This window comes from Mixophyes fleayi, chromosome 7, assembly GCF_038048845.1.
Source record: "Mixophyes fleayi isolate aMixFle1 chromosome 7, aMixFle1.hap1, whole genome shotgun sequence".
Classification (NCBI taxonomy): Eukaryota; Metazoa; Chordata; class Amphibia; order Anura; family Limnodynastidae; genus Mixophyes; species Mixophyes fleayi.
The window spans coordinates 60,669,262-60,683,424 of NC_134408.1; the positions used below are offsets into that span (position 1 = coordinate 60,669,262).

The window sequence follows — 14,163 nt, forward strand, 5'->3', positions numbered from 1 at the left end:
ATTAAATTCATGACTGTGTCCATTTATGTGCCCATTTCTAAAAAGTAGTGTAAATCAGGTTCACCCTATAATTTTAATTGGACCTTCCCCATTTTATGTGTGGGTGTACAGTCTTTTCCTCCCCATAAATTTCAACTTCTACATTTAATAAAACACATATATTAATTCACAGATTGCACTTTTCTGGGAAAGCACTAATTTAGTTGCAAGTCAAGATAGGTTTACTAACAAGCAGCAGGAAAAGTGGTGGTATGGCGTACCACCATATACAGGCCCACTTCTACCACTGATTCAAATACAGGAAAGTGGCACAAATAAAAACAGTTCTAATGTCTCCTCATGCTCATGATTAATTTGAGACAAAAGAGAGTCAAAACTGATCAGATATTTAGCAGAAATCAAAATTGTTTCTATTAATAAATGAGTTAATAGATTTTATATTGAAATCAAGTTTCACTCTTTCCACTGTGAACATCTTGAAAAGCAAAACTCAGTTCCAATGACGAGAAAGTTGGTGTACACCTTAAAATGTGCTGAAGAAACTTGCAGATCTAAATGAGTCTTAGGGCTAGATTTACTAAGCTGCGGGTTCGAAAAATTGGGGATGTTGCCTATAGCAACCAATCAGATTCTAGCTGTCATTTTGTAGAAAGCACTAAATGAATGAAAGCTAGAATCTGATTGGTTGCTATGGGCAACATCCCCACTTTTTCAAACCCGCAGCTTAGTAAATCTAGCCCTTAGTGCCTGGTCATTGTGTAAGTGTGTCCTGACAAAAATATTTTAGTGTATTAGAAAAGTGTGTACAGGAAGTGTGTGTCCAGTCTTCCTGCTGCATGAAGAACATTTTTTATCCTACACAAATTACAATAGACATTTTACATCAGTAGTGTACCAAGTTACAGAAAACATTATTATCTCTATCAGCAGACTGATGTAAACATTTACAGAAAGAAAATGTGCATTTTAAGATTATTTCCCTACAGTTTTTTGCCCATCAGCAGCCACAATTAGTGTTATTGTACATCCCCCTGTTATACATACGACTTTATACCTTATGAATTCCATATTAGGTTACTTTATATGGCTGCGAAGAATATTTCATGAAGTGTAACCCACATTACCACACTGTTGACATGACTACAGCAAAATGATAACAATATGTAATTCAGATTACCATGGAGTTTTAATTTATTGAAAGACAATAAATCTAAAAGAAGACATGATCTGTTGTTTTTGTTCTTTAAATAACACTTTGTTTATCATATAGTCAAACAGATTTTATGCAGAGGTGACTCAATATTAATATAATCACAGAGATTTAGTAATATCCATGGCTCAGAGCAGCCACCAGGACTGCAATAAACTTCTCCCAGGCAGCTTGGACTTTAGGGGTGAATGCAGATCCCAGCTTGCCAGCCAAGACGATCACCAGCACCTCACCGAAGCGCTGTGAATAGAGAGCAACATGATTAGTTTATTAAATCAGGTGAGGTGGGAATTGTGCATGGAAGTGAAAAGTGATAAACATACATTTATATCTGAGATCATTGTACAGGTATTGTGCAGCTTATATGTACAGATGGGTCTGATACAGAACCTCCGTCATTCTAGAGATTCTCACCCTAGAGTGCTTCTGAATCTCACCCTAGAGTGCTTCTAATTCTCACCCTAGAGCGCATCTGATTCTCACCCTAGAGTGAGTCTGAACTAAAGTGCTTCTCAAATGGTTGCAGGGGTGCTCAGGGATGAATGGTGAACATATAAGCAGCAGGATAAACACAACAGGTGGGGGTAAAAAAAAAATTGATGATCTATGTAGACTAGAGAAATGGTCAAGACAGTGGCAACTACAGTGTCAAAAAATGCAAAATCATACACTTGGGTCTTAAAAACTCAAAGGCTAAAAATAGTGTTGTTAATGGCACTATAATGGAAACTACTGAGGAGGAAAGGGATCTAGGAGTCACAATTTCAGATGACTTTAAGGCAGATAAGCAATGTAACAAAGCATTGAGAAGGGCAAATCAGATGTTTGGTTGCATAGGGAGAGGAATCAGTAGCAGAAAGAAAGAAGTAATAATCCCACTGAATATGACATTGGTACGGCCTCATCTAGAATACTGTGTTCAGGAGGCCATATCTCCAGAAGGATATAAATACATTAGAGACTGTAAAAAGAAGGGCAACTAAAATGGTTCATGTCCTACAGAATAAAATTTACCTGGAAAGACTAAAAGATCTTAATATATATAGTTTGGAGCAGAGAAGGGAACAGGGGGACACAATAGAAACTTTCAAATATATCAAGGGTTTTATCACGGTGCAGGAGGGAAAAATTCTTTCAAGGAAGAGAAGTACTAGAACACGAGGACATGCATTGAAACTGGAGGGAAGTAGGTTCAAAGGAAATTTGAGGAAAAATTACTTCACAGAAATGGTAGTGGATAAGTGGAAGATCCTTCCATCAGAGGTGTTTGAGGCTAATACAGAAGGGCAATTTAAACATGCTTGGGATAGACATAAGGATATCCTTACAAAGAATAAAGGATCAAATAGGGTTTGAGGTTAACATAGGTTAAAAATTGGGCAGACTAGATGAGTCAAGTAGTTGTTATCTGCTGTCAAATTCTATGTTTCTATCCAAACCTTTGTACCCCTACTGTTCTGTTCCATGTTAATTATATGTGGATATTTCCCTCTCCTTTCATTGTGATAGATTTCTGAATTATACACAGTATATAGACAATAATGTGGTTTATGTCATAATAAATTACTCTTTCATAATAGCTATTTCTTTAAAATACAGTTTAGGTAATGATCAGACTAGTGCTTGCTGCCATCATGACTAAATTTTACTTTCTAACTTATTACCATAAACACAGAATTATCTGAAAGAGAACTGAATGACAGTAAAACAATCTACTATTAGGCAGTATTATTACTGTACCTTGAAGTTCTCGGGGTCCACATGCAGCACCTGGGCGTGACTCTTGCTGAGGTCAGCCAGGTAATGTTTAATATCATCCAGATGTTTAATGGAATTGTCAATAGTGGTGAGCACCTTCTTGCCATGCTCACGGACCTTGGGATTACCGGTGATGGCAGTAATATTGGACAGGTTTCCAAAGCTGCTGAAATACCTCTGGGTCCAGGGGAAGACGAAAAGCAGCCTAATGCATATAAATAGATTGCATAAGAAAAATGATTAATATGTTCTGTTTTCAACTCTTCCTTTCTATGTCTATACTACGCTACTTACATAATTCTAATATATTTACGCATTTTCTACATACTTAAAGAAATGATTATACTTTTATTTTCTAAAAATATTTTTTACACCGTATACCACATAAATGGATTTCCTGCCCTGTACAATGTACTATCTTATAAATATAAAGTTATGTGTTACCTGCTCAGAGCGTCCTGACCATCCTTTTCAAGATTGATTTTGGCCCATGCAGAAGTGATGGCGGCTCTCTCTTCAGCTGTCCAGTGGACCATGGTGGCTTTCTGATTAGAGGTTGTTAGTACAGCTGCAGTAACAAGATGGGATAGTGGAGACATGGCAGACCCTTCCTATTTATAAGAGCATTTCTCCACCCATGCTACACTATTGCTGTGTCATTCTTGTCCTCTTATCCACTAAAATCTGATAGGTCTGCAAATGGAAACTGCATTTTAAGCATTTCCAAACTGCTTTACTTACAATGCTCTCAATTCAATCAACATAATTTAGTTTTACAATAAATTGCTTTATCTGTTAATGTTTCTTTGTGTAATTACACATTTTGTTTTAATATATGATAATTAATTAAAGTAATATCTACCAGAAATTATATTCAGATTTAAAGATTTAGGATACAGTTAAACTATATTATTGTAAAGACTAAGGGCACTTCTAATAACTATTATACTGCCTTTTCCAAAATAGTGCTTTGGCAAGATGTGGCATTAAGCTGCTGTGAAACTGCAAATCCCAACATGTCTTGTTAGCCGATTGGACTTTTAATGTCACCATCCATCGGCAGCATAGTAATTGCTGCACCTGTCTGCCCGATCAGCGCAGTATGCTAGAAGTGTGGACCCTTCCCCCACATTTTTTTTCCAGCACATGGCTCGCATACATGGTACGTCATCAGCTCCCCTTGCCTGTCACCCTCTTCTGCCTGCCTTCGCTGCCATTTTACCATCACTCACTGTGTCATGTGCCTCTCCTGCTCCTTAAGGCAGTCCTGCCTTCTGTGTTTCCTTTGCCAATTTGTCAGCTGCAAGAGCCCTTTTACCCTTTACTGTTATGATGCCCCTGCATTTCCTTATTTCCTCTCTGCACATTTTTTATGTGGCTTCCATCTTGTTCCATACCAGCTGCCCCTGGCTTCCCCCTTGCTACAAATCACTATTATCCCTGCTCCAGTCATGTCCTCCCAGCTACTCTTCACTCTCATATTACTGCTCTGCTGTACCTCTGTCCCAGTGGTCCCCTCCCTGTCCCAGCTCATAGATGTCCCTGCACTGGTTGCTCCCTTCTTGCCCATAGCATCTGTGCCTCCACCCAGTTGCCCTCTCCATATCATGGCCCGTATGTGCGCTTGCCCAAGGTGCCCCCTCCATGCCACAGTCATCTGTGCCACTTCTCCAGTTGCCCCATGTCACAACACGTGTGCCCCTGCCTCTATAGTCTTCAGCACATGAGTTCCTGCCCCTGTTGCCCACTCCAAGTCACAACAAGGGTGTGCCCCTACGTTGCCCTCTCCCTTTACCCATTTTCTAATTGACCGCTCTTTGTTGCAGTCCATGTGTGCCCCTGCCCAGTTGCCCCCTCCACGTCACAGCTCAATTGTACATGTTGCTCGGTTGCCCTCTATTGTTGCAGACACTATTCTCATGTGCACTAGTTACCTCCCCATTTCACAGTAAACACATTTCTTTGCACTAGTTTTTCCCCCATGCCTTTTTACACCCCACCCCCTGGCTGCTCCTTCCCAGCAAAGCTCATGCCAGACTAGTTGCCCGATTCTGCCCTGCATGCCTTTTCCCATCCCTCAGCTCTCCCAGTTTTCCTTTCACTTCCCCTGCAGGCATGTCTTCCCCCCCTTTGTGCCCATTACCCTCAACCCTGTACAGGTTGCGACTGACCCCGCCCGGTTGCCCCCACCATACGTGCTTGAGTCCTGCATGTTCTTATACACTCTGCCACATCTGCTCTAGCCTTGTCTTTCACTTCCCCTGTCATGCCTGCCCTGCCCTGCTTGTCCCCACCTCAGATGCTCCTGTTGCCCCTGCTTTTCTCCCCTGGCCATGGTATTCCTGGTGCATTTATTTCAATGACTTCCATTGTTGAATGGGACGGAGGTTAGCAATGCGGGGTGCATGGTTCTTTTTTCCTTGGTGCAGGGTCAAGTGTGCAGGTTATTGATATGGAGCCGGTCCAGAAAAGTCGAGGGGTCAGCTCGATGACATACGAAGCCTCATGCTGTATGCAAGGTGTTGAGCAAGGAGATTTGATGGACCCTCATGCCTCTAATGAGCTGGCGCAGCGGTACTCTAGGGAGTTGGAGTAAGGTGTAAGTACAGAATCCATACAGGAAAGTTTTGGGGATAGGTCAACGTCACGTGGCATGAAGCTCAGCGAAGAAGAGATGTAGGCAGTGTGGCCTACAGTGGCCAGATTCAATGGTGGGGTGGAATGTTGTTGTTTTTTGGCCTCTTACTTAGAGGCAGACCTCAAGAGTCTAGGACGGTCGTAATGTTTAAGTTACATAATTTAGGGCATTTATGTAATGTCGAAAAGAAACATGTGCACAAGGTATGCTGAGGCTTGGTAAAGCAAGATGGAATGAAAATTATTACTTTTGCTTTCACAGAAGTGGAGGTATGGCAGAAGGTTAGACAGCTTTGGTCTGTGTTGGGGAAGGTTTGATCTTGGGATGCAGGACAATTTATGGACTAGCATGCGCTGTATATAGACAGTGGAAACAATGACACTTTCAATAGTGTTCATCGAGGGGACACTCCAGGAAGAGCATCAATTATCAACATGACAGGCTCCATGATTGAGGCAGCTCGGCAGCTTCATCACAAGGTAAGGAGGGGTAGGCAAAGAGGCCTACAGGATTTATGTTAACTGGTTTGATGTTTGGTCAGTGTTTTCAGCATGTTATGTCCGGAGCTGGACCTGAGGGGCATGTGAATATCACTGAAGTGTATGTTTTGAATGATTTGGGGCATGTCCATATAGCTCAGGGGGATGTGTGGAGGAGGCAGTTTGTTAAAAGCAAGATGGGATGGGTGGCATTATTTTAGAAAACAGTGTGTGGAAGTGTGGATGCAAATTTTGCAGCTTAGATCTATATGTCCGGATGGTTGATCTTTGCGGGCGAACAGAGCCTATATTTGGAGGAAAATGTTTTGCGTTCACAAGGCACATTTGTAAAAAAAACTTTAAGCTGGCAGACTCAGGCATGTTTGTGCAGAAGGGGATGCCCATGTTAGGACTGCTATAGACACAGAGGGTAGATTGCTAATAATCGCACTAGGGTAGGGTTGTCCCCCTCGGTTACGCTGGTTCATTTGGAGTGCTGAAAGTGATTGGCAAGTGGTTGGGGTGGTATCCCAAAAGAAGAGGCCGCACAATTTTTTTTGGAGGGGGGGGGGGGTTTCTGAGGTGCGCCATGTAGGTATATTATGTTTTGTTATATGCTTTTTGGTGTCTACTCTATTTCCATGGTTCATTATATTGCTGGTATATTCCTGTTTGTTAGCAGCAATAGGATGTGCTGTATCTGCTTAGTTCATCATGGTAATGACAACAAAACATATGTACATGAATGACAGTGGTGCTTCAAAATCAAGGGTGGTTGCTATGCTGTGTCTATCTCTAATTAGTATGTTACAAAGCATGCATGCTACATTATGATGAGTCAACTGTCTGAAATCTTCCAAATGTCATTTAGCCTTTGTGAGCTTTTTTAAGATCCGTTTTTAGTTAATTACTTGTAACAAACTGAGTGGGCTCTAATATGCTTTTTAGTAAGTACGTCTCGACAAAGTAAAGGCTAATAAGTGTGTTTTTATCTGAAGGTTTACTTCATGACTCCATGTATGGTGGTGTATGTGGTGATTTTGTCATAGCACTGGGTGGCGGTGCCTTAGTAAAAGAAAAAGATTGCCAATCCGCTCTAAAGCAAGGACAAACCTCAATAGATATCATATATTATATTATATGAGGGGGTGCTCCCTAAACTAGACGAATCTAGAACATAAAGGGAATCAATTGATGGTAGACATCAACTGAAAAAAGTAGTGTGTGGGGCACTCCTGTCCCTAAGGGTTTTATAAAATCAACTTTATTAATGATTATCATTAAAAATTAGACAAATATCGGATATCAGACTAGGCGAATTATTAAAATAAAGAGGTGATGAAAAATAAAGACAAGTGATAAAGATAGTTATAAATACCCTTCCGGGAAGCCGGTGGTCACAAAGTTGTGACACTTATAATTAACTGGGGAAAATACCCATAAGTATAAACATTGTATCAGTTAGGTTCAAAATAGCACAGTTTTTTAAGATTAAATTTCATACATTCATTGATACATTGTGTTTCACATATAGCCAGCAAATGTGTCCACTCTGATTAAGTAACAGTAGTTCTAATAAAAAATGCGCTTCTAAGGGTTATAATTATTAAGGCCGCTAGGGTGTTATAGTCTAACACAGATATTGAGGGAAACTTAGGTCTGTATATATATTGTTCCAAAAGTCAGGGTTAATAACCTGACTAATGTAGATTCTAAGAAAATTAGGGATCTATACATATAGTCCCAACGATTGAGATTGGAGGCTCAAATTGATATATAAAAAGATAATATCCTCTCATATGATATGTAAAAGAGAGGGGTTATTATTATCATGACCACAGAGGATTCTCCTCTAAAACATATCTGTTGTATTATAAAATAGATCGGCTCTGCCTATAGTCATGCTGATAGCGAGACTAGCGGTATTGAAGGACCATAAGGACTAATCCTTCTGGTCACCCTCCTATGGTAGGATAGTATTATACTAATATAAACCCTAAACAAGGCGCATTGCAGCAGTCTAAATAAACTGCAAGATTAAACAGAGTGTGGCACGATCGCGGCTGGCTCCGCTAAGCGGCTTCACACTTCCGCACAAATTAAAGGTTCTCCTCCAGAAACAATCTAGAACTTGGTGGAATTTAACGACTACAGAAAACTACTTAAAACAATCAATTACTCCCAGGGGCCTTAGACCGAAACTGTATCCCACATATGACTTAGCCACACCAGAGTTACAATCAGAATGGGAGAATACCTTCCTCAAATGCTCTATGGATCTCATGCGGATTACATTGAAACACGACTCACTCATATTAGAATCCTATTCTAAAGAGATAGAAGAATGGAGTCACAAACTCAAAGATCATGAGACCTCTGAATCATTTCAGAAAATGTATGAGAAACATAAAAAGATTTGGAGATTTTTGAGAAACAAATTGTTGAAAGGAAGAAATCCAAATATGTTCGTGACAAAAGAGATTATGCTACAGGCAATATTTTTAGATGGAGAAAAACTACTCATCCTAGGGATAAACAAGACAAAATGAGAAGTTATGAATCCTCTGAGGTGGAATCTTCAGAAAATGAGGGTAAAAATAGACCATTTAATAAAGGAAGAGGATCCCGTGGATTTTCTTCATCACCACCTTTTTTAGCGGAAGGTTCAAGACCTCTGGGAGAAGGAGGGTCAAGCCGAAACGGACAAGGAGAAGTAAGCAGAAATCTGCGAGAAAGACAACCAAGAATTTGGAAAGACAACTACTTTACCGGCAGGAAACAACGGAGGGGCAGATAGATGAACAATCACTGTATCATTTAGATACAATAAGACAAACAGATGAAGAACAAGCATTACAAATTATCAACCTATCTGAGCAAATCCTGTCTACTTCACATATTAAACTATTAAGTAGAGGTCTATCCTTCTCTCCCACTTCCGATTTCGACCGAGTCTCCTGGGAAAGAGATCTAAATCTCTTTACAAGGAAACTCAAACTCACCAAGTTCTTTGATAATAATAAAACAACAATTTCAACAACTAATATCAATTCAGATACTCAAGATAATCCTCCTATAAGATTGGATGTTGATGATCTTGACACACTTAATATTTTGGAGGAACTAAATCTGGAACAGGCAAACACTAATCCGGAAGTCTCACAGGGTAGACCTATATGTCGGAAGAAATCTTCCTTTTTTCCCAAGGACATGATATATCCACAAATTAAAACCTTTGAGTATATGGTGTCACAAGATTTGGATAAGCTAAGAACTAAACTTAGTTATAATAAATTTGATAACCTAACAAAGGATGAGAGGAAGGCACTTAAAGACATACGCTCATGGGAGGAAGTGGTTATTAAGAATTCTGACAAAGGAGGCAATGTGGTGATCTGGCCCATCTCTATGTACAAAACAGAGATGTATAAACAATTAAAAGACACCAATTGCTATAAACCTCTATTTGGGAATCCAATGGAAGATTTTAAATCAGTGTATGATAAACTTATTCAGAAAGCTCTTGATGAAGGAACTATTACTAATACTGAATATAACTTCTTACGAGTTGACCATCCGAAAGTAGCAACTAGATATTTGCTACCTAAGATACACAAGAATGCACAAATATCGCTGGGAAGACCAATAGTCTCAGGGATGGGTAGCCTAACGGAACAGGCCAGCATATTCGTTGATACCCACCTGAGAGAACATGTCACATCATTACCGTCATATGTGAGGGATACCATGGATATCTTAAAACTTCTAGATGGAATAACCCTAGATGAGATCATATGGTTGATCACATGTGACGTTGAGTCTTTGTATACAAGTATAAAACATGATGTTGGCATTAGAGCTGTTGAATTCTTTTTGCGGAGTAACAAAAATTCTGAATTTGGAGCTTTCATTGTAGATCTGTTAAAATTTATTTTAAAAAGAATTTCTTTGTCTTTGAGAACCAATTTTATCTGCAGATACGGGGCACAGCAATGGGGGCTGCTTGTGCCCCGACATTTGCGAATCTATATTTGGGTCAATGGGAGAGGGACATCGTCTTTCATGAAAATCTGTCCCAATATACAGATAAGGTAATAACATGGATGCGCTATATCGATGATATTTTCATCTTATGGCAGGGAGACAAAGAATCATTCAAGAAATTCATTCATACTCTTAACAACAATGATAATAACCTTAGGTTAACCTATGAGATGGATAGGAACCAAATTAATTTCCTGGATATTACCAGCAGGAAAACCATAGATGGACGAATAGAAACAGATCTCTATAGGAAGAAAACAGCGACCAATAGTGTTCTTCATAATGACAGTTCACATTTTCCATCAGTCATTAAAAACATACCCAAGGGGGAGTTCCTTCGACTTAAACGAAATTGTTCCAGTACAGAGGACTATCAAAAACGCTCTAGAGAACTAAGTACGAGGTTGATTCAACGGGGGTATAGTAAGAGATCTATTAAGAAAGCCATTAATTCAACTGAAATGGTAGATCGAGTAGATCTGATATACCCCAAAAAGAAGAGGGAATCAGACAATAAAATTTTTCCGTTGGTGACTTCTGCCAGCAATGGAGACAAATTAAATCAATTGTACAAAGACATTGGCCTATACTGATGTCAGACCAACAATTGGTCAAGTCATTGGATGAGAGGGTCAATTTTAGCTGGAGACGCGCACCTAACCTACGGGACAAATTGGTACAAAGTCATTATAACCCAAGAAAACAAATATTGACTGTAAAAGGCTCACATAAATGTGGATCATGCAAAGCATGTTCAGTGATGGTTAAAACTACTGAAATACACGATAGATATGGGCAAAGACAAACTTTATTAATTGTAACACCAAAGGAGTTATTTATGTTTTGAAATGTACCTGCAATAAGATCTACGTAGGTATGACTAGTCGACCTTTAAAACAACGAGTCCTTGAACATGTAGGAAGTATTAGAAATGCTGCTATGGATAAACAACGCTTTAAACCACTTACCTCTGTAGCACGCCATTTCCTACAAATACATGGAGGTAGGTCTGACGATTTGTGTGCCTTTGGGATAGAAAAAATATTCATGGGCATAAGGGGAGGGGACATTATGAAAACACTGCTTCAAAAAGTAAGCAGATGGATTTTCTTACTCCATTCCCTCATGCCGTTTGGTCTTAATGACAATATTAACTACTCTAGCTTTTTGTAGGTCCCACTGTGTGTATGACGATTCATGTCATCAATATGCACTAGGTATAAGAATGTTGATATGTACATCTTTCCACTCTAGCTTTTTGTAGGTCCCACTGTGTGTATGACGACCCATGTCATCTATATGCACTAGGTATAAGAATGTTGATATGCACATCTTTCCATAGTACCTTGGGTAGAAATCCTACTAATTCTAACTCTATTATCATCACGACATCTAGGTACCTGACTGAAGTTCAGATTCAATATATCTAACTATAGGACATCACAATGGGATATTTGAACTATTTGCCAAGAAATTTTATAGTCCTATAAGATTTGGATAGTTTAGACCTATTTTTTATTTTTTCATTTCTATTTATTTATTTTTATTTTTAATATATTTACCCATGAATATGATAGATACATTTGTTATTTGGATTAGGTCATGAGTAATACAATTTCACTCTGATACATTATTATGTAAGCACTTTATATTTGTTTGTGTTCACATTGAATTTGTTCAGACCAAATCTTTGGTATCTGACATACATGACGTCATTGGTACCAATGTTATCACTTGATATTATTACTATATTGACATTTCCACGTGTCACTTCACAGGAATTTTAAATGACTTTTTTCCTTAATCATAAATAATAGGATATGGTCACATTGTATAATCCATGAAGAAAACATGGTCTTAGCACATTAATTTTTACATAATAATTTTTTCACTTTTTATTTATAACACCAATATTTTTTTCACTTTTCCATTTTTATTTTTACTATTCTTATTATTACCATAATAAAATATTTTTTTATATAAGCAATACAGTGCACTAATTCAGAGTGATCTTGTCAGTGCATTAATCCACAATAATTTTGATAATAATATCCAAGACAATTAGGCTATAAACTGTATATACTTACCTAGATGATATACTCGTTTTTATCCACTTATCTACCCATTTAACTTGTGAGTGGAGATGTTTACTATGGAACAAACATGACACACCTCCTTATTGGTCCTTGTGACTGTCAATCATAAATGTAAGTAAACTATTGGCCGCTATGAGTTTATAAACCTCCAACCCGCAACAGACAGGTAATTCCCATGACTAAGCCGATAGGGCCAAACGTACGTCGGGTCACGTGTGACACACCCAGAAGTGTGAAGCCGGTTAGCGGAGCCAGCCGCGATCGTGCCACACTCTGTTTAATCTTGCAGTTTATTTAGACTGCTGCAATGCGCCTTGTTTAGGGTTTATATTAGTATAATACTATCCTACCATAGGAGTGTGACCAGAAGGATTAGTACTTATGGTCCTTCAATACCGCTAGTCTCGCTATCAGCATGACTATAGGCAGAGCCGATCTATTTTATAATACAACAGATATGTTTTAGAGGAGAATCCTCTGTGGTCATGATAATAATAAACCCTCTCTTTCACATATCATATGAGAGGATATTATCTATTTATATATCAATTTGAGCTACCAATCTCAATCGTTGGGACTATATGTTTAGATCCCTAATTTTCTAAGAATCTACATTAGTCAGGTTATTAACCCTGACTTTTGGAACAATATATATACAGACCTAAGTTTCCCTCAATATCTGTGTTAGACTATAACACCCTAGCGGCCTTAATAATTATAACCCTTAGAAGCGCATTTTTATTAGAACTACTGTAACTTAATCAGAGTGGACACATTTGCTGGCTATATGTGAAACACAATGTATCAATGAATGTATGACATTTAATCTTAATAAACTGTGCTATTTTGAACCTAACTGATACAATGTTTATACTTATGGGTATTTTCCCCAGTTAATTATAAGTGTCACAACTTTGTGACCACCGGCTTCCCGGAAGGGTATTTTTAACTATCTTTATCACTTGTCTTTATTTTTCATCACCTCTTTATTTTAATAATTCGCCTAGTCTGATATTCGATATTTGTCTAATTTTTAATGATAATCATTAATAAAGCTGATTTTAAAAAACCCTTAGGGACAGGAGTGCCCCACACACTACTTTTTTCAGTTGATGTCTACCATCAATTGATTCCCTTTGTGTTCTGGCGGTGCCTTGGTCACAGGTGAGAAACAAGAACATGTTCAGCATGATTTGAGGGTTGCTCCTGGTTGTTCGGGAATGTCAGACATTACAGTAGGAGCTGACGCCATAGATCTTCTATAATGAGCTTCTTCTGTTTAAGTACATACAAAAAATATAAACCAAGGGGCACATAGCAGTTTACAGAATTATGTGTCTTAGTAGATCTACTACACACGGAACAGTTTGCCACAATATCAATAGGGGTAACTATTTGACTACTTACGCTAACTATACCTCTCCTCCAGCAATTTCGTTGGTTTAGACACCTGGGGCCTGAATCATAAATGAGCATAGGTGGCTGTTTTGAGCGTGTCCTGCACAAAATCGTTCTGCGCATGCGGGTGTATGCAGAGCCTATTTGCGGGAGCTGTACTACTCACTGCAGATACGCTCCATAGAGACTCTGTCCCCTGGTCTTCCTACTGGTATTAAAGCTCATCATGTCCTTGGATGAATAATAATATAGCCGATGCCTTATTGAGCATTGACTGGGATAGCTTTAGGGATGTTGTGCCTGTGGCAGAAGGAGTGGTTTGTCATGCCCTTCTTGTGCTTGGCAGATTTTAAAGCCGGCATAGAAAGTTTGGCCAGGAGATATGAGAGTCTCAAAGGATTGGGAATTGTTCAGTAATTTGAGTTGTACCAAGATAAGACACAGGAGCAGTGCTTTTTGGCCTTTCAATTGGTATAATTTTTCATCAGAGAGAACTAAAGCCTATGTGGCTACAGCACTGGCAGGTACTTCGTTTTTTAC

General features: G+C 38.9%; 1 protein-coding gene across 2 annotated transcripts; it reads right to left on the minus strand.

Moving 5' to 3' along the window:
• Window positions 1-1,224: 1,224 nt before the first annotated feature.
• Window positions 1,225-13,715, minus strand: LOC142096953 (hemoglobin larval subunit beta-1-like). Of its 2 annotated transcripts, XM_075178579.1 has the most exons (4): window positions 13,633-13,715; window positions 3,413-3,536; window positions 2,951-3,173; window positions 1,225-1,450 (listed from the first exon to the last, which is right to left on the minus strand). In XM_075178579.1, the coding sequence occupies exons 2-4, from the start codon at window positions 3,502-3,504 to the stop codon at window positions 1,322-1,324; spliced, it is 444 nt and encodes a 147-aa protein (XP_075034680.1). In that variant the 5' UTR covers window positions 3,505-3,536; window positions 13,633-13,715; the 3' UTR covers window positions 1,225-1,321. The 2 variants fall into 2 exon arrangements, with proteins under 2 accessions (XP_075034680.1, XP_075034679.1); XM_075178578.1 differs by lacking the exon at window positions 13,633-13,715 and having other exon boundaries at window positions 3,413-3,594.
• Between the last annotated feature and the right edge of the window lie 448 nt (window positions 13,716-14,163).

Bases quoted from the DNA above. Each gene is read 5' to 3' on its own strand.
- LOC142096953 (XM_075178578.1), bottom strand. From the start codon at position 3,567: ATGTCTCCACTATCCCATCTTGTTACTGCAGCTGTACTAACAACCTCT. The intron at 3,174-3,412 runs GTAACACATAAC...TATATGCATTAG, and splicing joins GGTCAGGACGCTCTGAGCAG to GCTGCTTTTCGTCTTCCCCT. The intron at 1,451-2,950 runs GTACAGTAATAA...CTCTATTCACAG, and splicing joins TGGACCCCGAGAACTTCAAG to CGCTTCGGTGAGGTGCTGGT.